The sequence below is a fragment of the Cenococcum geophilum genome (assembly GCF_001692895.1).
Source record: "Cenococcum geophilum 1.58 unplaced genomic scaffold K441scaffold_11, whole genome shotgun sequence".
Taxonomy (NCBI): domain Eukaryota; kingdom Fungi; phylum Ascomycota; class Dothideomycetes; order Gloniales; family Gloniaceae; genus Cenococcum; species Cenococcum geophilum.
This window is the reverse complement of record NW_027137569.1, coordinates 817,003-837,567: the sequence shown is the minus strand read 5'-3', so window position 1 is coordinate 837,567 and position 20,565 is coordinate 817,003. Positions and strand designations below refer to the sequence as shown.

The 20,565-nt window shown below is 51.8% G+C and overlaps 7 protein-coding genes across 7 annotated transcripts; 3 read left to right on the top strand and 4 right to left on the bottom strand.

Moving 5' to 3' along the window:
• Window positions 1–914: 914 nt before the first annotated feature.
• On the bottom strand, window positions 915–3,058 carry K441DRAFT_656264 (uncharacterized protein). The gene has a single exon (XM_067647985.1). It carries the CDS (start codon window positions 2,912–2,914, stop codon window positions 1,253–1,255), a length of 1,662 nt encoding a protein of 553 aa, XP_067506441.1. The 5' UTR covers window positions 2,915–3,058; the 3' UTR covers window positions 915–1,252.
• Window positions 3,059–4,374: 1,316 nt separating this feature from the next.
• On the bottom strand, window positions 4,375–4,827 carry K441DRAFT_712292 (uncharacterized protein; the record flags this gene model as incomplete). Its single annotated transcript, XM_067653917.1, has 1 exon — window positions 4,375–4,827. A coding segment is annotated over exon 1 (446 nt), but the record flags the coding sequence as incomplete, so codon positions are not given.
• K441DRAFT_704135 (uncharacterized protein) lies at window positions 4,597–6,073 on the bottom strand. Its single transcript, XM_067653520.1, has 5 exons — window positions 5,986–6,073; window positions 5,899–5,932; window positions 5,487–5,847; window positions 5,200–5,361; window positions 4,597–5,124 (listed from the first exon to the last, which is right to left on the bottom strand). Exons 1-5 carry the CDS (start codon window positions 6,030–6,032, stop codon window positions 4,949–4,951), a joined length of 780 nt encoding a protein of 259 aa, XP_067506439.1. The 5' UTR covers window positions 6,033–6,073; the 3' UTR covers window positions 4,597–4,948.
• A 238-nt stretch (window positions 6,074–6,311) lies between these two features.
• On the top strand, window positions 6,312–7,136 carry K441DRAFT_549314 (uncharacterized protein; the record flags this gene model as incomplete). The annotated part of the gene is made up of 2 exons (XM_067642997.1): window positions 6,312–6,689; window positions 6,792–7,136. The coding sequence occupies 2 exons, from the start codon at window positions 6,312–6,314 to the stop codon at window positions 7,134–7,136; spliced, it is 723 nt and encodes a 240-aa protein (XP_067506438.1).
• Window positions 7,137–7,471: 335 nt separating this feature from the next.
• K441DRAFT_549127 (uncharacterized protein) lies at window positions 7,472–8,707 on the bottom strand (the record flags this gene model as incomplete). The annotated part of the gene is made up of 1 exon (XM_067642989.1): window positions 7,472–8,707. One exon carries the CDS (start codon window positions 8,705–8,707, stop codon window positions 7,472–7,474), a length of 1,236 nt encoding a protein of 411 aa, XP_067506437.1.
• Window positions 8,708–12,063: 3,356 nt separating this feature from the next.
• On the top strand, window positions 12,064–16,107 carry K441DRAFT_549350 (uncharacterized protein; the record flags this gene model as incomplete). The annotated part of the gene is made up of 1 exon (XM_067643001.1): window positions 12,064–16,107. The coding sequence occupies one exon, from the start codon at window positions 12,064–12,066 to the stop codon at window positions 16,105–16,107; it is 4,044 nt and encodes a 1,347-aa protein (XP_067506436.1).
• A 1,304-nt stretch (window positions 16,108–17,411) lies between these two features.
• K441DRAFT_25822 (uncharacterized protein) lies at window positions 17,412–20,528 on the top strand. Its single transcript, XM_067640812.1, has 7 exons — window positions 17,412–17,603; window positions 17,654–18,339; window positions 18,395–18,652; window positions 18,707–18,946; window positions 18,998–19,612; window positions 19,664–20,355; window positions 20,415–20,528. Exons 1-7 carry the CDS (start codon window positions 17,562–17,564, stop codon window positions 20,444–20,446), a joined length of 2,565 nt encoding a protein of 854 aa, XP_067506435.1. The 5' UTR covers window positions 17,412–17,561; the 3' UTR covers window positions 20,447–20,528.
• The last annotated feature ends 37 nt before the right edge of the window (window positions 20,529–20,565 follow it).

Genomic DNA, 20,565 nt, shown 5'->3' with positions numbered 1-20,565 from the left:
TGTCCATGATCGACGCGTTATTGGACGCGCCGTGGTGCGGAGATGAGGCGTGTCTCAGCCGCATTGATGCCTAGCAGACGTAGAAAGGCAGCCTCAGGCACAGAAAATGATAACGCGCGGTTACGTGGCTCGCTGAATGACGCTCCTCGCCCAAGGGTGGTGTTTGGATGGCCATTCAAGTCCTGGGGTCCCTTTTTGATTTGTTTTTGGCGTGGGAGAATGGGGCGCTTTTCACTCTTAAAAGCCCGGAGCGCGTAATGCAATGCACAGGTACAGAACGTGAACGGCTAACGAATGAGGTTGGGGCTGTTTTGGGGCTTCTTGAGGCATCTGGCTGCGAGCCGGCTGGCGGTTGCGCCGGGCGTAAATTTAACTTAGGGGCTTGCAGATGCCCTCAGATTCTTAGGTCTAGCGGCGAAGAAGAAAAGGCAAAAGGTATCGGCGCTGTGAACGAAGCTACTGCACAGAAGCTTTTGAGAAGCCGGCCGAAGCACCCATGCTGCGTACGTGCGTCGTGATGCGTGCGTGCTGGCCTTCGACGGGGGTTTTGGTCCTGCACCCCTACAAGCTTCAAGATCAAGCCCAAGCCAAGCCACGATCAAGGCCAACCTCGACATCAATTTGAATTTGAACTTGAACTTCTAGCCCGACCTTCACGTCAAGGCGTACATGTGCTATCCCGGCCCGAAACGGGTGGGGGAGGAGTCCCGGTGCTTGGCTAGTCGTTTATGTATGGCTCCTTTCATTGAAAGAGTCAGGTGCAGACTGTGCGTGAGTCTGTGGTGAGGGTGTGGTTGAGTGTGCCGTGGCTGGCCTTGGCTGGGGCGCAGTTGGCAAGGGACATTCGGTGGGGGCTGATGCTGAGGGCTGTGTTGCTCTTTGGACATGCACTTCACTTGATCTGGCTTGACAGGTTCGCAGATATTCATGTTCGCTGCAACGAGTAACACTATTCCAGCAGGTCATGAATGATTCACACAAGTCTATAGAGTCCAGCTAAACTTCAGTCCGTAAGATTGTCTGACGCAAAAAACAGGAACCAGGAACCCCACTACAAGAGGCGTCTTTTTGTATTTTGAATTTTGTGCGTTCTCCAACAAAAGAAAGACGAAGAAAATATAGCTCTGAATATGATTATAGCACAAACTCATAGCCGTTGCCTGGACATTCGTGAACCCACTGTGCCTTTCATGCCCCTTTCCCAACCCAAAATATATCCAACGTAGAGGAGGTTCCACTATAAATTACTCTTTTAAGCTTCGAGCTTGATGCGTCGAAGGTTTATTTTTTCATCATCCTCATCTTCTGCATCTTCATCATCGTCGTCATCGTCAGCCTCTCGTCGAAGCCTTCCATCTCCCAGTCTCCAGCTGCCACTCCTGTCCGCCTCAACCAGGCCTTCAGAGATAAGCCAGTCCTTAAGCACCTCATCCTCTTGCCAATCATTGATGTCAACCGGCGCACCGCCTGCCTTCCGCTCCTTCTCCAAGTGACGGCCCACGTGCTCCATGCGCTCGTCCCAGCTGCCGGGTCCGCTGAACGTGCGGTTGCAGAACAAGCAAGTGGATTGAGGCGGGGCTGAGCGAACTTGCTTGTAGCAGCGTGCTTGGTGCTCGGAGAGGCTCTCTTCCGTCACCGGGTATTCGCGGCTGGACCGTCCAGCTGCTTGATGAGCTGGAGCAGCGTGCATGCGGCGCAGATGTTGGGTGAACAGATCCTTGCGGTTGAAATCGTTGAAATATACTGTTGTGGCATTGTTGCTATCGACCGTAGTTGGGCACAAGTCACAGCGCCAGAATCCCAGTCGGATATGCTGAGTGCTGACATGTCGTTTCCATTCATTCTTAGAGGCAAAGGTTGATGGGCATGAGTAGCGAGCTAGAGGGCAAGGGAAGGGGCGTGCTGCGTTGGAGTTGTTCCCGTTGCCTGAGGACGCACTGGCGCTGGAACGAGTCTTCTTGTTGACTTTATGAGAGTTGGAAGCACTGGAAGCACTGGAGGTTTTGCGTCCATGGAGACCGCGTTTATGTGTGTTCCTGTTGCCTGAACTGTTGCTAGAATTCGATGTACGGCGCCTGCTTCTTCTCGTCGTTTGGGATGATGTTGATACTGGCTGGTATTCGGGGTCGGATGCATCATCGTCGCAGGAAACTGGGTGGACGGACTCAGCTTCTCTGAGAGAATTGTCCAGTCCTGTATCGTCGTGGTCAGGGTAGTTGTCACTGTCTACTTCCATCTTGCAGTCGCCTTCTTGCTCGTAGCCGTATTCAGTCTTCATGTCGGGCCGTTCGTATTCTTCAACGGACTGCTCGGGCTCCTCGTCAGGAGAAAACTGAATCTCTCGAAGTGCGCAAGAACCGCCTCCAGAAGGCAATTCACCTGGGAATGAAGTAATATTGGATTGCTCAGGATAAGACAGTCTATGCTGGTCGAACTCCGAGGGACTTCTCGCCGAGTATGGTGCATACATGCTCGAGGAACGCAGCTCGTCGCGCGGACTCGCACTCCAGCTGGTGGTTGAAGCCGACAGTATAGTCTCATCTGGCGAGCACTGCCGTGGGTATTCATTAAGGACAGGCCAAGGTGATTGTGCCTCGTACGACTGGTTGTAGTCCAGGTGTCGATTCTGGAGTGGGTTTCCACAAGATCTGCCACGGTCGGTAGGGAGGTATGCGAACGGTGGTCGTTCGGGCCCATGAAGGAAACGCTGCATGCTCGACATGTCTTGAGTGTTGCTATTGTCAATGGGAATTTCTTGCCCAAAAACAGTAACTAGCTTGGTCGTAGGCTGGCGAGAGTAGTTCATCTGATTGAGGTCTCCTCCGAATGCGGGCCAGCCGAAGCCAGAGTTCAAAGGCCCATCGTGAGCAATGGGAATGTGTGGGATGTCGGTGAATACTTGGAAGCTCTCCATTTTAAATAATTGTACTAAAGGGGAAATGCTCTAGCAAGAAGCTGGTGCTGCAGCGGCGAGAGATGCGCCCGAAACTGTGTGGCTGTGAAACGTAAGATCGGTCGAATTGAACCGGCACGCGAAACAAGAGGTCTAGGAGTAGGTATCTTTCCGGAGCATGAGCAAAGAGTAGAACATATGAATTACTGAATATAACATACATCCGCTGCTGGATTGATTTAGGCCCAACACAGGCAGCAACGGCGGCTTAAGAATTAAGACAAAGGGTGAGTATGCACCTATGGGTGTAAAATAACGATGATATGGAAGAGGGCTTGAAACAAGGAGGCGAAGCACTGATACTGTTGGTCGGTAGGCTCCTCGAAGGGCAAACACAAGGTGAAACTGGGATTGCAAAATTGCACCGCCCGTTGAGCTGACAGTCCTGCATTGCAGACATCTAGCTCAAAGAGCATTTATGATGCTTCACTCAGAAGAGCCGCAAGTATCTCGCCAAGGGGAGACCAGTCGCGGCCCCTGCATCGACTCACCGGTGGAGTGCTAGGGGTCTAAGCCAGCTGGCAAGCCACGCTTGAGCAATATGTGGGCTGGGCATTTCGAATGCGTGATCGTATGGGGAAAAGTAGCAAAAAGGAGGGCGGGAAAAGGAAAATGTAGGCCAAGCTGTTCTAGTAGATCTTTACCAATATCTGCAGACTAAGCCCTCAGGGCTTGCCCCGACCCCGGGGGCTATGACCCCGAGGGCGGTTCGCATTCGACCATGGTTGTTAAAGCGCGGCTGATATGGTTCTGGCTTCCTCCTTAGCGTCACCAAGTGATGGAAACGGTGGGGGCTGAATTGACGATCATGGGGAAGCGAATACCTACTTGCCAGAAGGACCCCATGAGCGGCAACGCATGGAAGGAATCTATTATTGCTCCGGAGTGCATCGGGGCATAAAAAGGCGACAGCGGCCGAAAAAACAACGGTTCGAAAAGGTAAGCCTAGCAGCCCTGTTTGATCCTGAAGCGATGAATAATCAGGAGGGATGGCAGAGATAGATGGTAAGGAGGGCCGTGTAGACAATTGATTGGAGGATGGGAAGAGTCGTCGTCCAAAAGAAGGCGACTGAAATCACTCGATTCAGGCAGCAATTCAGGGCAGAGCACCTGATCGGTGAGCAGGAATGGACAGCACCACAACCACAACACCAAAAGGGCGTGCCACTCGCCGATAAAGAAGAGAAAGAAAGCAAGGAGTGGAATGATTTAGGAGCCAGTAGTGCTGTGACACGGTCGAGAACCCCCGTCCAGCGCTTGTCTGCTCGCCATCTTCCCCGGAGTTGTCGCCAGCCCCTTGTTAGAGAGCCACAGTTTGCGTGATTCCCGGGGGGGTCCTGACGTCCTGGCGTTCTGGCGTTCTGGCGTTCAATACCGGGGGCGATGCTGTGCCGCAATGCCCATTCTTGTATTGAATCGAGATGTTTGGGTTTGGTTTGGGGACCATGACAGCCGCTGCGACGGGGACAGCCGCTGGGCGATGGGCCAGGGAAAACCAAACCGGGGTCACATCACATGGCACCGACGCCCAAGAAGCCCCTGCAGTGAACCTCTCTCGGGGGGACTCGGTAAAGGGGGCCATGGTCTGTGGTGTGTACCCGGAGGCTCTGCTGGTCGAGGAGGACTCGACTCGCCCTGTCTCAGCGGCACGCTCGCCCGGTCTGCCTTGCATCCATCCATGGATCTCGCCGGCATGCTGGAACAAGAGAAGAACCACAGCGCTGGGCCGCTGGGCTGTCAAAGATCTGTCATAAGAATTGATTTTCGGCCCGCACCTCTGTGGCTGCAATTCCACAGCGCGGGATGAAAGAGATTGAGCAATGCCCACCACGCCCACCATGCCCACCATGCCCACCATGCCCACCATGCCCACCATGCCCACCATGCTTGTAGCATGTCGCTTTGCACTTTGGAGGACTTAAGGGTCCACTTTAATAGTGACACTCCACCATTCGCACCCTCGCCGGAGTTATCCATGATCCCTACCCTTGTCGTCTACACGCTCAACTTGGCCAGTAACCGGTCCTCGACCCCCTCCAGTATCCACTGGTGCTCTATCACTTCCAGGTTCTCTGCCTCATTCAGGAACAACTTATCAGGGTCCTGCTCTGGACCCATCATACCTGCACCCGGGTTCATTTGCGCCATCTGTTGCGTGACTTGGCTTGCAGCTGCATCGCGACGTCGTCAGCGCTGCCGCAACAGGCAGTTTGGCTGACCCGGAAACTGAGCTGGGCTTGACTTACAATTGTTGCTGCCAAGGATAAAGTTATAGACGGGTTGAAGCCCGAACAGAGTTAGGAAATACCAAGACAAACTCGACACCCATCTGACGTCCAGGTCGCGAGTCCCGACCCCAGATTGAAGCATGGATTTAAACTGTGGCGTCAGCGGGAAGGGAAGTTTCACTGGCGATCATCGTGGCATTAGCGGATGCTGTGTACGGATCATGAGAGATCAGGAGATCTTCAGCCAGCCATTTGGACAGCTCCAGATGAATTAATCGAAATGTGAAATTAAAAGAGAGACCTACTGATGACGAATCCTGAGAAGAAGGCGTTTATCCATCCCATAATCAATGTTTGCGGGACCATCATGGCCACATTTCCCTTCATCATACCCATCATGCCCTCCATCATGGCTGGATCTGACATCGGGTTCGGTCTGGGTTTGCCTCTCGCCTCTGGATCCGCTAAAAATTTCCCCTCCTGGTACGCCGACACCATATATGCTTTCCGGGTCTGAAAGGATGAGGGCGAGAGCACGTTGGCGTTTGTACGGAGATTGATTCCGCGCATTAGAGAGCGCTGCTGTCGGATTTGAGGAAGAGTCTGCTTCTTCGGTGCGGATTGGAGAAGGATCATGGCATAGTGGCGAAGGATTCCAGTGAGGATCTTGACGCACAATCAGTACGGTACCTTCTGCAGCATGCTAGACAGATTTACCATAACCACCGTGATGGGCAAAAGGATCCAATAGCTGTCACGTCAATTAGTCTATTTTCGACATTTTGAAGGGCTACCGAAACTCACAACAACGCCGGATCCCGATGGATCGTCTGCACCACTGGTTGTGCCATCTTGATCAAAGCAGAAAGTGCGATTTGCCCTTCCTCGACACAAAATTATGGTGGGCTGTGAGGTTGATGAAGTTGCGACGATTCTTAACGGAGCCGCATCCACCGCCGACGAATTCAGATGACAGGGGTGCGGCACTGGCGATTTGAGAACACCTTTCAATCCACCACCAAAAGCTTCATCACCAACGCTTGGAGCTTTGTAGCTCCACAACAACCCAATCTGCCATTCATTTAATCCGCTTCTGGCCTTAATTATATCTTTTGCAGCTCTAATTCATCATGTCGGCAACAACAAAAATTGCTGTCCACTCCCTCTCCGGTAATCATATACGCCTCTACCTACCCATATCCAACCTCTGTGCTAATCCTATCCCAGACCTCAAAAACACTACCGATGACGCTCTCCCCAACTACCTCACCTCCCTCAAATTCAGGCAATCGCACACGCAAACCGATATTCGGCTCTTCCTCGGCTATAGCGCGGTCGCCATCGCAGGCACTCTCTTCTACTTCGATTGGAAGCAGGGCTGGGACGCCACGAAAGCTTACACAGCACCCGCAGTCATCGCATACTTCATCATAAACGGGATATTCTCGTACTGGATATGGGCGGTTGAGAAGGGCGTTGTGTTCGCGGGGGAGGGGAAGACAGGGAAGGTAAGCTTTCAAACACTCCGTCCCTGCAACTCTGGCAACACGCCGCGCTTTGTGTGCCGCGAAATAGAGACTGTGCTGTATGCTGAAGAACTACTGGCGTAGATCCGTATATGCTCAAGCTCGAAAAAACACATCCCGATTTACGAACTCACTGTGACCTTTACTCCGCCTTCCTCCGTCGAGCAGACGCTGCATATCCGCACGCCCTTCACACGCTGGTTCACCTCGGACGGCTACTTTGTTGCCAAACCCTTCCAACAGTGGTTGGCATCCGAGGTCCCGATTGTTGGTGCCGCGGACCCGGGGAATGTAGTCGAGGAGATTGGGCGGGGCAGCGAGGCCGAGAAGGTCCTGAACGCCACGGGGACGAACGTGGCGGATGTGCTAGGGCAACTTAAGAAGGCCGGAGGGAAGGCAGGGGATTCAGGGAGGCGGAGGAAGGGGTAGATAGATTGCGGAGTGTGCGGAGTGAGGGTTCGGAGCTGAAGGCTGAGGTAGTTTCCAGCGGTTTTGCAGATGCGATTATCACGGCGCATAAGTCAGCCTTCCAATGCGGAAGGGCGCTTAAATTGGGAAAAGTGGTTGGGAAGTCTATAAACGCTCAATTACAACAGAGTCATAACGTAACGAGTCCCAGAACGTTATCTTTAGACCAAAGTCGCAATCTGCTCCATGCTATGCCAGCCACATGGTTCCCAAGCGCCGCTTAAATGCTTCGAATGTCAGCTCGCACGCATATATCTTCAAAACACAGTTTTCCCCTATCCATTACCTCGAACACTTCACTGATCCAATTCCAACATCGGTAGAACTTCTAGCTCCCGCTGGATAATCCTCTCGAACTCCTCGCGTGCAATACCAGCAGAGCGTGCCAGCCGGAACAAGCTCTTGATATCCGTGCTGATGTGCTGCTTAATAGCCATCTCAGCCTGCGAATGACTCTCCGCCTCCCGCTCCAACCTCTCGACCGAGTTCGACGACGCAGAAGATGACGGGCGCGGGTGGCTGAGCGCGCCGTATGTTTCCCGCTCCAGCTGCTCCAGCTCCGCCTCTCGCGCCTTCTCGTCGCTAGCAGAGTCCATCCGGAGCCCGTTCAACCCATTCAACCCGTTCGCGAACGCGGCGGCTGGAGGCGGGAGGGAGGAATCGTAGCCGTGGGGCCCCAGATTCGAGGTCTCCAGAGGCTCCATCTCCGGCTCTCGATGGCGCTGCTGGAACCCGCGTTCCAGCTCGTCCCCATTCAAAGTCGACTCGCCGGGCGGCGGCCCTTCTTCCTCAGGATCGTGCGCGTCGAGCGCCGGCTGCACCTCTGCAGCGTAGCGGGCGAAGTACTCGAGCTCGGACTGCGTGGGGAGCTGGACGGAGGAGTTCGTGATAGGGGCCGGGGAGCGCTTGTGCGGCGTGCGGCTGGGGGTACGGTCGTAGGAGGCCCAGTACGCATCGTCGTCATCCTCTTCCCCTTTCGCCTGCGTCGGTGGTGCTGCGGCGTGGTTGGCTCCGGTTGCAGCGCCGTTGGTCTGGCTGAGGGTTTCCCGGTTGAATCCCGGGCGGGTGTCGTCGCTCGCCTCGCTCATACTGTCGAACCACTGCGTGCCGTCCTTGCCGTCGTCGATGCCCCGCAGCTCGGCGAGCCGCCATGCGTTCCCTTCCTCGCCCGTACACCAGAGGTAGATGGCGAGCAGGTTGAACTCGTCCAGCACCAGCCGCGCGTGCAGCGTCTCGGGATCTAACCGGCGGTATTGTATCGTCTCTACATCCCGGAGCTCGACCTCCCCGGATACGGGGTGCGGTTCTAGCTGTATGTTTTCAATTATCCCGGGGAGTTTTGAGGCGGCGTGGGCGTCCCAGCAGAGGAGAGGTAGCCAGGATTCGGAGGAAAGGAGCTGGACCCGCTGGCGAAGGATTGGGGAAAGTAGAGGTAGGAGAGCTGGTGGAGGTCGGCTGGAGGCGAAGGCGGTCGGTAGGCAGGCGAGAAGAGGTGGGAGGAGGTCCCTTGGGGCGGGCGGCGGTATGTACATGACTATCGCGGAAGTGCTTGTGTGGATGAGAGAAGGTGGAGGAGAGATAGGAGGTAGTTTTTTAAGCTATGTGTGGCAGCAGCTGTCAGACTCAAACTCGGCTCCCGTCAGGGGAGTGTATTCGCGATTGCCGTTGGACCCGCCGCTGATCGATTGGTGGAACACTGCGTCAGTGGTAGAGGTCTTTGAGCACGGTGAGCGTTGTCACATGCAAGTGCAGCTGACGCGCGAAGCTGAAGTTGTCGCGACAACGAGCTCTGCTTCAGCAATAATGACGCTTGGCTGTTGGGAGAGGGGCGGTCGATAAGAGGGGAACAAGTAGACATTGTGGAGCAGTCCAGCAATTTATTGTGGTGCAGTTTGCGGGTTTCCTTTTTAGTTTCCTTTGGGCCGATCTGGAGCAGGGTAGAAGCGGGAGAGGAGCCTGCGCTTCGACCCGGTTCTACCCTAGTGATTACACGGTATTATTTTGGTCCCAGTCTGTCTTTGTATCCACCCCGTCCAATTCGATCATGCGTCTTGGTATCCAATCCATCAAGCCAAGATAATTATGGTTTCATGAAGAGCAGAGCTGAATTAAAGGAAAACAGTTCTCTTCTTGAATTCCTCAATCTGAATTCCTCAATAGTGCAATGCCTCTATCACTATCCCTGTCGATGAAAGGCCACTAAACTTGCAAGGAAGTCACAGGGTACTTTCTCCAATACACTAAATTTCGCTGAGGAAGGGTCACTCCCCAAACATATCACATAACCAATTCTGCGCATTACGATGCGATCACTTAATCGAAGCACAATTTCACCGTATTGGGGAGAAAATGGTGGAAATCCAGAAGCAACAGAAAAAGTGCGCAAAGTAGAGGAGAGGAGACTTTACAGCTCTGCAATGGGATATTGCGGATGCTGGTGTGGGAAAATGATAGAAGCTCTAAAAATGGCAGCATGTTTCGTATAGCTCAAATCTACACACTAAATGGTCGGTTCTATGGGAGCTCTTTGCGCGAGTATTTATGCAAATTCGGGTGGGTTTTAGCTTGGTTCATGATATTCCGCTTGATAAATCGAGCTCTTGAGTTTCGTCATGGAGCGCAATTCATATCCCCTACGATAGGTGGACCGTGCGTAGAACACCAAAACACCAGAACCAAAAATACGCGTATTTTTTACCACGGCGGCTTGATCTATTGATTCTATTCCAGCTCTTGTCGATAACACCAGCGGAAGGGACAACATACACGTTTTAGCCAAGCCCGTGGAGGATTTCAGAATAGAACATGAAAAGGAGCTCTTATATCTTTGTTAAGTAAATTGAATCTCTTAAGACGATTGCAATCCATTATGAGCTCTGCCGAATGGCATACAGCCTTTCATAAGGGGCATGACCATGTTAGGTAGAAGCGCTGATTGAGCCGCACCTAGAAGGAAAGGAAAAGTAAGGCATCCCTAGCAAAGGCATATCCTACCACCACTCCACGTAACTAAATGGTCAAGAGTTCATCTACGCCGACGAGCATATTAGCATCGTCTCACGTCTAAGGAACCTTTTAAGACGTTCTTACTACTGAAGTAAGCAATTCTATCGGGAAAGGGGCCATAGGAAGATTGATCGAGCATAGGATCCTTGGTTTGCTCGTCAGGGGGCGAACCTTAATTAACCCGCACTTTTTTCAGGGCTAATATGCATCTCCATAAACACTAAATAAATCCCTCGGGCGGAATTAAGGCTGTCACCAAACGCCATCCCGATCAGCGGGCCGCCGCACTGCCTCGACGGTAAGCCACAGCATAGCACAGTCAGCATCAAATGACATGCATGCTGTATCCCTTGCATCCAGCCAGGGATCCTTTGTGAGTGAGATCAAGAGCTGTTTAATATGAAAACCACCTGCAAAAACTTGCGCCAAGCGATTATTGCCATCCAATTGGCGTGGGTACTGTAGTAACTTCCTAATATTGCAGTGACTTCCCAAATTCCTAGATAGGTCGAGACACCATAAGGCTGGAACCAGGTTAACGACCTAACGCTGATCCGCGCCTCGCTTCAAGGCAGATCATGGGAATGCCACCAAGGCGAACACTACCATTTCAACGAACAAACTTCTCTCTCCAGCGCTGCGCATTAACCCAGCCCTCTCCAGCTTTGGCGCTATAACTTGATTAAGGCTTGGTAACCGCGGGAAAAAAACTTAACCTGTGAGAATATTGCCACGACCATGGATACGGGGAACGCAGGACTGGCGCTGGCATTAGCTTATGGAGAGGGGCTTTGCAAGAGTACTGAGCGGGAAATTCCATTTAAGGATCAATCCTGGGCACTCTGCATACAATGCTCTGGTGGAGCTGGCCCTTTTATGGAAGCAGAATAGTAATACAGTGTGGATGGAGCGCGGGCTAACAGACGGATTTGCTCGTAAAGTGGTCGCTTCTCTTCCTGCGCTACCATAGGCAAGCATGCGGTGCCTGAAAATTCTAGCGTAATGCGATTGAGTTGAGAATTAAAGATTTAATGTGTGTGCCTATCAAGAGTCGCGATGATGTCGACACAGCCACCGCAAGTCCCGTTGTCGGCTCCTTGACCTCGCGTTCTCAGTCGGTTGGAGCGAGGCTGAGTAAAATGCCGGACGGCGTTGGTCTGTCACGAATAGCAAATCTGCCTCGAGTGGGCACTAAGGTCGCTCGTTGTTTCTGCTGCTCTGCTTCTCCTGCGGTTAAGAATCGAGAAGCTCGCGCCAAAGTCGTCTGCATTTCCTGGCTGGCTTGGCGCGCATCACTCCGCATGCGCGCCTTGAGTCAGCCTTCACCGGTGCCTTGAGAGCCTCTGCTGCTGCGGCCATGCCTTAGTAGTCGTCCACAGCAAATCGTCTCTCTGCTTTCCCGTCCACTCCTCTCTTCAAAGTCCGAGACTTGCGCAGCAGAATTTCGAAGCGCCTTTTCTAGAATCGCGTTACTGGCCTCCTTAGCCAGTTCGTTCCTGGATCATTAGCTTCATACTGCGGCTTAGCCTATCCCTTGCAAGGCGAATCTGCCGACCTTCGTTCATAGCGAACGAGGGTCCCTCCTATTGTTGCCGTCACCTCTGAACTCTCCATACTCTCCATCTTTGTGCACTTCTTCGCGCTTTTCCTTCTGTCGACGTTGTCTGTCTCTCAGCTTTGCCAACTCAATTCTCGCGTTGTCTCCTCAGGCGGCTAGGCAGCGCTTTTATGGCCCGATAAGTAGCCACTTCAGGTCACGTTGCTGCCGCTGCCTTGCGTTTCGACATATCGAGACCAACACGACTTTGCACCCAGTGTATAGGGTAATAGTATACGCACGCGTGAGCTAAAGTCTGCTTGTTCCCCAGGCTGGGCTTAACCAATGATGCCTGTCATCGAGTCGCCGTCGCCTGTCTACAGCGACAACCATGCCAATCATTCTCGCGGTCAGAACGAATCCGTGACTGATTACCTGTCTTCGTCGCCATCCGGGAACGATTTCTTGTCAAGCGATCAGTCTGGATTCTCCTTCTCTGCGGAGCCGATGGATTACATTGGCATGTCAAGTCTCGCTCCTTCAAACGACCCCACGAGGGAGGCCGCTTTCACCCCACAAGGGTCGTCGTATGATTCCCTACATCCAGACATCCTCAATCAAACCTATTCTCAACAACCAAATGTCTTCCCCCAATCATCCGGCACCCTATCAACTGGAACTTCTGTGGGCCAGAGTTTGTCGCCACCCGCCCACTCCATGAAGGACTATATGAGTCCTGAGGGATACCTAAGCGATTCCATGTACCACGACCTCAGTCAGTACACCACGCCAAGCTTCGGAGAGCATCTTTTGGAAGATCAGTTAGAAACACTCCTCAATATAGACGGGAACGGCATGGCTAGTCCTTTCCACCAACCCTATAACAATGGTTCATCCATATCTCTCGGAGCCAACACCGGCTCTATTCCGGCTTTTACCCACACTCAGGCCTCAATCTCTTCAACCAACCGCTCAGATTCTCAACTTTTGTCCCCGAGCTTGACCAATCAGTCGAGTCCTGTTATGGGAGTTGACAATTCGCAGAATCTAAACATGACTGGAATCCGATTTGCTGCTAGCGACTTTCCTCCACCATCTTCTCCCTCACCCACGGGATCATCGGGTGGAGCACGCTCAACCCCCAGCAAGCAGCAGCATAGCCCCGCGCTCACCAACAGCCCTGGTGGAGAGTCTCTTGCTAATAAACAACCCCGAATGTCTCATTTCACCAGTCCTATTGTTATGGTGGAGAACTGCAGCAGGGGCGAGTCACCAGCAAGATCTGATTTGAGCGGAACTCTAAGCAAACGAAGCCACGGCAGTCGAAGATCTGGAACGCACTTATCTCCATTCCCTGTGGATGACTCGTCGGAGGATGAGATTGAGCAAGAGCCACCACCAAATGCTAAGCCAGTATGTCCGCCAACGGAGCGAAATGAAGATGGGTCGTGGCTCGCCGACAACATCTCTGGTCAAGCTGGAATCAGTCCTGACGCTCGGGAAGCAATGAAGGAAACCTATGTTCCAACTCTCGAAGAACAGACAGAGCAACGTCTTGTTGCTGAGAAGAATGCTGAGGTTGAGGACTGGCTTACCCGTAGCGAAGTGGGTAGTGAGGCCGGAGATGGAGCTTCGCCTGCACCAGCAGTCCGCAAGAAGCGCTCAGCTAACCGACAGAGAGCTAAGAGTCAAAATGATGCTAGCGTTCGACAAACGCTTGGGTCTTCTCTGGGCCTCGGCGTTCAAACTGTATTCGATGATTCAGGTATTCCAGGACCCGGGGTGTACATTGACGAGCGAAGTGAACTAGATGAAGGGGACGACGAAGAGGTCGAAGAGGTCGAAGAGGTCGAAGAGGTCGAAGATCAAAAACCCGAATCCCCACCCGCAAACGTTCAAATCAGCACGAATGACAAAGACATGTCGTACTTTCCACGCCTCCCAGAGAGCGATGTACAGCCCCAGTCTTCTGTCGTTACGCGACCCTGGAATGATATACCATTTGAACCTGAAGCCTCAAGTAACAGATACCAACCTGCTACCTCCAATGCTGCAATGATGCGCTTCCGTCAACGGGCTAAGGACATTGAGGCGGCCTCTCTGGCAGCTACTATAGGATCTCGTCGCATGAGTGAATCCGATTTGGGCAGCCTCCATGCCGCTGCCGGCATTTCGAAGCTTGTCGATAATGATGCAAACAAAGGAAAGAGTAAAGAGAAAAGAGAGAGGCGTCCGAGTTTCTTCGACAGCATTCTTCCCAAACGGACGAATAGTAATCTCTTGAAGCGAAAAGGAAGCCATCCAACGCCTCAGCAACAAATTCCTGATGCTGGGCAAACACAACAGAAGGAACCTCCCTTACCACTTGAGAAGCCCAAGCGAATAGGTAGCTGGGGTCGACCGAAGTCTCCCAGGCTTGATACTAATGTCTCCAATCATTCGAAAGATGTAGGGCCGGGAAGCGCTGCCAACCTCTCTGCATCTTCTGGGCCATGGGCCCACGCAAAGAATGCTATACGAAGGAGCAGGAGTAGAAGCGATTTAGGCAAATCTCCGGGCCTTGCTGAGCTAATGACCCAACATGGGGGTCCACCAATGCTAACGCTCGCATCGCCACTGGCAGATACCGGGGCGACCAGACCCAGCTCGCCTCTTCCTAGTCCTGGCAACGACGATGATAACGACGAAGACATGTCCCAAGAGCCAGTCATTATGGACCTCAAAGTCCGTTCCGATCCTATCATTCCGACCTACGAGGGTTTCAAGACTCATGCAAGGCAACTGAATCCCCGACTTGTGGACTACATGGTTGAGCGAATCACACAAGAGCAGATGAGACGTTACAAGAGGTTGCTTGAATTTAAAGTTAAGCATCTGAATGCTGTTACGAATCGGAGCTGTGCGTCCATGGAATTCTGTACTGCTCTTGGTGGTGGGTCCAAACAGCTGCCGCCTCGAGCTGGTAATAAGGACTCTGATGCGCCTTTCATTGGATTCCAAATCACTGCCCCTGGTTCCTCCGATGACGATGCCGAAGCTGCTACCGAGGGCACTGTTGTATCTGCTCAATTTCCTGCAGGGGTTCCTCTACCGCCTGTCAAACGTCTACCAGCAGAATTCGAATGCCCTCTCTGCTTTAAAGTCAAAAAATTCTACAAGCCTTCTGATTGGACAAAGCATGTACATGAAGATGTTCAGCCGTTCACCTGTACATTCCCTAATTGTGGAGAGCCTAAGTCATTCAAACGAAAAGCCGATTGGGTTAGACACGAGAATGAACGACACCGACAGCTTGAAAATTGGACTTGCAGCATGGCGGACTGCAATCATACATGCTATCGCAAAGACAATTTTGTTCAGCATCTTGTCCGAGAGCACAAGATCGCTGAGCCAAGAGCTCGTGCTGGTCGGTCAGGGAATGGCGGCACGAAGGACTCTTCTGCCCATCCTGACAATGCTCAAGGATGGCAAGGCGGATTCCCAGGTGTCAACCAGACTTCAAAGGATACTTCTGACGACGTGTGGGCCTTGGTAGAGAAGTGTCGTCAGGATACCACGAAGCAACCAAAGGACGAGCCTTGCAGATTCTGCGGTAACATTTTAACTAGCTGGAAGAAATTGACGGTCCATTTAGCGAAGCATATGGAGCAGATCAGCATGCCCATCTTACCTTTAGTGGAGCAGAAGCAAATTAATACCGACACGATTATTAGTCCGGTGGTTGAGATGCCAGAACAGGCCCGAAACCAGATCAATGCACTGTCAAAGTCCCCCAACGATAATCCATCGCGATATAATCCTAGCCCGGCTGTGTCATCGCTTGCATCTCCGTTTGACCAAACGTATTCTCAATATTCATCAGATATCTCCCCGTCAGGTCTTACGGCTCCAGCCATGCATACATATCCCCCACCTCAGTTCCCGATCTACAGGCCCCAGCAGCCAGTGCAGACTTCTCCATTCACTTTCCCTGTCGACACTACGCCAACTTATGCAAATCGTTCCTATCCAGGCTTTTTAGATACAAAGCAGCGCTCCCCATACGTCAATGGAGTGCAGACACCAAGCCAGTCGTACCGAAACAGCAACGTTCAAAATAGATCTAGTCGTTACGCTCCTCCCATCACTCCGGTCTCGACATATGGGCAGCAGCCGGTCTTCTCCTCTCCGGTTGACACCACACCATTTTTAACTGATGGTTTACCGTCCACGTACTTCCCTCAAGATCCCCAGTCATCTTCTACTACACAGGCAGGAATGAGTGGGCCTTCTCAAATGGCATACGACCAAGGTACTGGAGTGCAATACCAGCAGTCCAGCTATCAGCAAATGCCTCCATACATGCAGCAGCAACAACAGCAGCAAAGTTATCCATATCGAGGTCAATAACGTTTCCAAAGAATTTAAATGAATTTAGAGATAATCGGCCTATGGATTTCTTGATGACAGCCACGATTTCCCGATTTCTTTGTTTGATATCCCTAACGCCATGAGTCTCACTTAGAAAGTCATCGTCAGTTTTCTTATCATAGCGTTATGCGGTGTATACCAGGTACTGGATCACAGCTTCTCTCGCTTCGGACGCGTTTTTCCTTTTTCGCATTTGAGACATTTTTACTTTTTGATCTCCAGTTTGTCGAGTCCTTGGAGGGTGTTTTAGGGCTCCTAGGAATTATCTTTGTGGATGTGTATGGCCGGATCTAGGCTTTTGTGGGGCAGGGATTTCCAGCGATGTTATGGTTTCTTCGGGATGGTAGGCTTTGGAGCATAGCAATGATGCAAGCCCTACGAGGAGGGTATTCCCAAATACTGATTGGCGCGTTTACCAAACCATACAAAGCCTTTTTGATGCTAGGGTTGAGATATTTCAATCCCTACTGAAAACAGTTTGGCGAGTGCCTTTTACCTTTACATAATTACAAGCGTCGAGGGCTGCAGCATTCGCCGGACGCTGCAATAACGTTGTCCTTCGCTTGGCGAATGCGATAGTCCTTGCAGGAGCCAAAAAGGTACTATCGGACGGGAGAGAATAAGCGTATCATTTACAGCAAGCTAAATGAACAAGTGTCTGCTGATCCAATATTCGTATGGAGATCGGGGTGACGTTGCACGAGTAAGTGACTTTTCTCGACAAGAGTGGAGGAGAGGGCGCAGGCACAGCCACGATGAGAGACGAGTGCTGTCGCTAAGGACGCTTGCCGAAGGGCGATGGTGCCGGTGACCCCTAGGGCCCTAGCTGGAACTGAGCAGGCAGCAACAAGGCAACCCGAAAAATCCGTTGCCTTCTGTCATCCCTCGACAGCGAGGCGCCGCCCTTTATCAATGCTCCCTCTCTCAAAGTAAAATGAGCTAGGGAGCCTCACTTAACATGAGACTGCACTAACCCTTGCCGCCCACCATTTTGCAGACAACAGCCCGGCTCTTGACCGCTGGCGGCCGCTCATCCAACTTCCATTTTCCCACACCGGCGCTTTGAGCAGGACCAATAACCCTCCCCAGGAACTGAGCCCGGTGCTCACGCTACTCGCATCGACATCAATCATCTTGCTCGTGTCAGCCGCGAAGCGGTGAAGGCCGCGAAGTACTAATGCAACCACTTGACGCACCGCGATTACCTCGAACCTTCTGAGCTCCCAGTGCCTCTCCCAGGCGAACTATCAGGCACAAGGCTGCAAGCTTTCAGTTTGGTAGGTTCTCGTCGTCCGTTTCGTCTCGTCTTCCTAGTTATCGTTCCTCCCCACCGCTTTTCTATCACTTCGCCAGGGGTGCGAGAAGATACAAGCATTCTCGGAACGCGGGTGCCTGAGGCGTCAGTCGCTAATGTCTCTTAGATAGCATCGGACATGTCGCAAGAAAATCACCCACAGTATAATTACGCCGATCCTGTAGGAGCCAATAAATCTTGTTTTCGTAGTCCATCTAATAACCTCAACAGTATCTTATCCCTTCTAACTCTTCCCTACATCAATGGGGACAGCAGAGATCCGTTGGGCCTGAACACCCTAGTGCTAGAGTTCGTTCAAACGCGGATACTTTCTTAAGAAGAGCCCCTTCAACTTCCAGATCTGCAAATTCCTTCAACTATCCTCAATCTAATCCTCCCCAAAGAACTGGTCAAATTGACCCCAGCCTGCATCTGCTTAAAGTTCCACATCCGTCATCCAACCGCAATCGTGTAGATATTATTCACCAAATTCCCATACAACGTTTCTACAGCACTACTGATGATGCTTGGACTCCGGAACGCAGTCTTGGGTCGTTCAATAATTCCACTGCACCGCCTAGAGACCCCAATTTCCCCTCCCAGCCGGGACCCAACCTGGATTATGTGCGTTACCGTAACCCTCCAGGCTCCGAGATAGAAAGCAATGGCACTGCCCCTTTTAACTCGGACTCCGGCTATGGTACAGCGCCAGCAACGCGCTCTATTAGTAGCATAGAGCCTGCAGACTATAGCCAAGAAGTTCCAGATGTATCCATGCAATTAGAAAATATCGGCTTCAGAACGACCGATCCAGTGGATTTGAGCCGGTCAGACCAGCTGAAGATCCGCCCTCCACACCGGAAGGCCCAGAAGTGCCCTCATTGTGATGAGGTCCCGAAGTGTCCTTCTGATTTTAAGTTCGTCTTATCGCCGCCTCTTATTCCGTCGGATACTAACGGTCTATCAACCTAGGAAACACATCCTCAAGCACGAGAAACCATACAGATGCGAGATACGCGGATGTCGACGAGGGCCGAAGGGTTTCACAACAGTGAATGATCTAAACAGGCACAAAAAAAGCGTTCATAGAATCGGCTCGACGACAAAATCATACCAATGTGCATCAGAACATTGTAGGAACAAAGAGAAGATCTGGCCACGCCTCGATAACTTCAAGCAGCACGTGAATAGGATGCACGGTGATGAGAATGCGAATGAATTAATCAAGTGGTATGTAATCTTGGAGGGAAAGTCCCTATTTAGATATATCGCTAAGTATTGTAGCTCAGAATACCACGGCAGACAGCCATCATCGTCACCTACACCTCAACCCATGTCTGTCGCACCAATGGACACCACCCTCGCCGGTATGGAAAAGCATCCGAATCTATCGATCCCTTCGTTCAGTAATTCTGGTAATTTATGTCTTACACCCGAAAATATCTCCCGTCCCTGGGAGAACCTCGAGATTAGCCCACATGAGTTTGATATGGACGGCAGTCACCCAGAGACGAGTCATGAAATGTATGCCCCTGGCTCTCAGCAAGCTGACCTGGGAATGAACACTGGTTACAGGCCGACTGATCAAGGTCAATCTACTGGCTTAGGTTCAAGCACTCCATCGTCATGGAGGAGCGACGCAACCAGCCCAAACGTGTCTCTTGGATTGAACGCTTTGGCTGCTGTCGCCTGCAGTGCCCCTCCTCAATCCTCCCCTGAGAGCGCAACGAGCAATAAACCGTTCCGGCGACTGCCTGCTCTATCCGGAGAGCCCCAAACCAAAGCCGAGCAGCAGAAAAGAGCATTTGGCCATCTTACTAGCTTTTTAGCAGCCAATATACCCGGCAATCCAAAAGGCGAAGAGCTTGACAAAGCAGTTTGGCGACTGCTCAGCCGTGCCACTGGCTGGGAAGGTAATGATAGCGGCTCTGCCGGACCACCTGGCGAAGCCAACAGCATATCATCCAGCCAACGGTCCGCTCCAGCATCTAATATAATGAGAGATGCATCCAATGACACGGAGGGTATTCAAGACACTATTACCCGAAATGAGGTACTGCGGGGACTCGCAGAATTAGCAAAACTAATCAAGCAAAAGGGAAAGAAACATTCCGCTGTTGGCAATCGTCTGACGAATCAGGAGATGTGCAAAATATGCAAAAAAGCCGTGCCTCGCAGATGTGATTTGAAGTAAGTGAGACGGTTGGTGCAAAAGGCAAGATTGTCTGATTTTTCTCGCAGAAAACACATGAAACGACACACTCGACCATACGGATGCACCTTTCCAAAGTGCAAGAAGAATTTTGGCTCCAAAAACGATTGGAAACGGCACGAGAATTCTCAGCATTTTCAACTAGAAACTTGGCGTTGCCAATTGCTCGGGCCAGATCAAGCCTGCTGTGCTGAGCTCTTCTACAGAAAGGAGATGTTTGAGGAGCATCTCAAAGATAAGCATGGGATGATTGATAACGACCAAGTGACGCAGGAGATCAAAAAGCGAAGAATCGGGCGCAATGGCCAAGGCCAGTTCTGGTGCGGTTTCTGCAAAGACATTGTTCCCCTGGAGAGCAAACGAAATGCCGCTTGGGATGAGCGCTTCAATCATATCGACATGCACTTCAGCAAAGAGTCGAAGAAAATTGAAGAATGGCTGTGCCTTGAGGCCAAGAAGACTAAAGGTGAGGTTCTCAGAGAGATGGATAAGAATAACTTCGATGAAGACGACGAGGTTGGCATCGAAGACGGCAACGATGACACTAGTCCGCCAGACAGCCAAGCCTCGTCGACCCAACAATCTTCTCCATCCGACGAGGCGATCTCGCCTTTAGCGACTTCAGAAGAACAAGTTTCGAGTTCATCCAATCCAAGGAAGCGGCACCGCAGTGCCGAACCCCGTGCATCAAGGCGGGGGGGAAGGGACATAGTGAGCTACTGTGTAAGCGTTTTAGCACCGGACTCCATGCATCCATAAACGCCTCGCTAATTATAATAGTGCCGATGCGGTATTGGCCCATTTGCGAATAAACTCTATGCAGCTTGTATGGGATGCGAACATGAGTTCTGTGTTTCGTGTCCTCGCAAATTGTTCATCAATGACGAGAGCGGTCTTGATCTAGATGTATTTTCCTATAGCACTTAAAGTC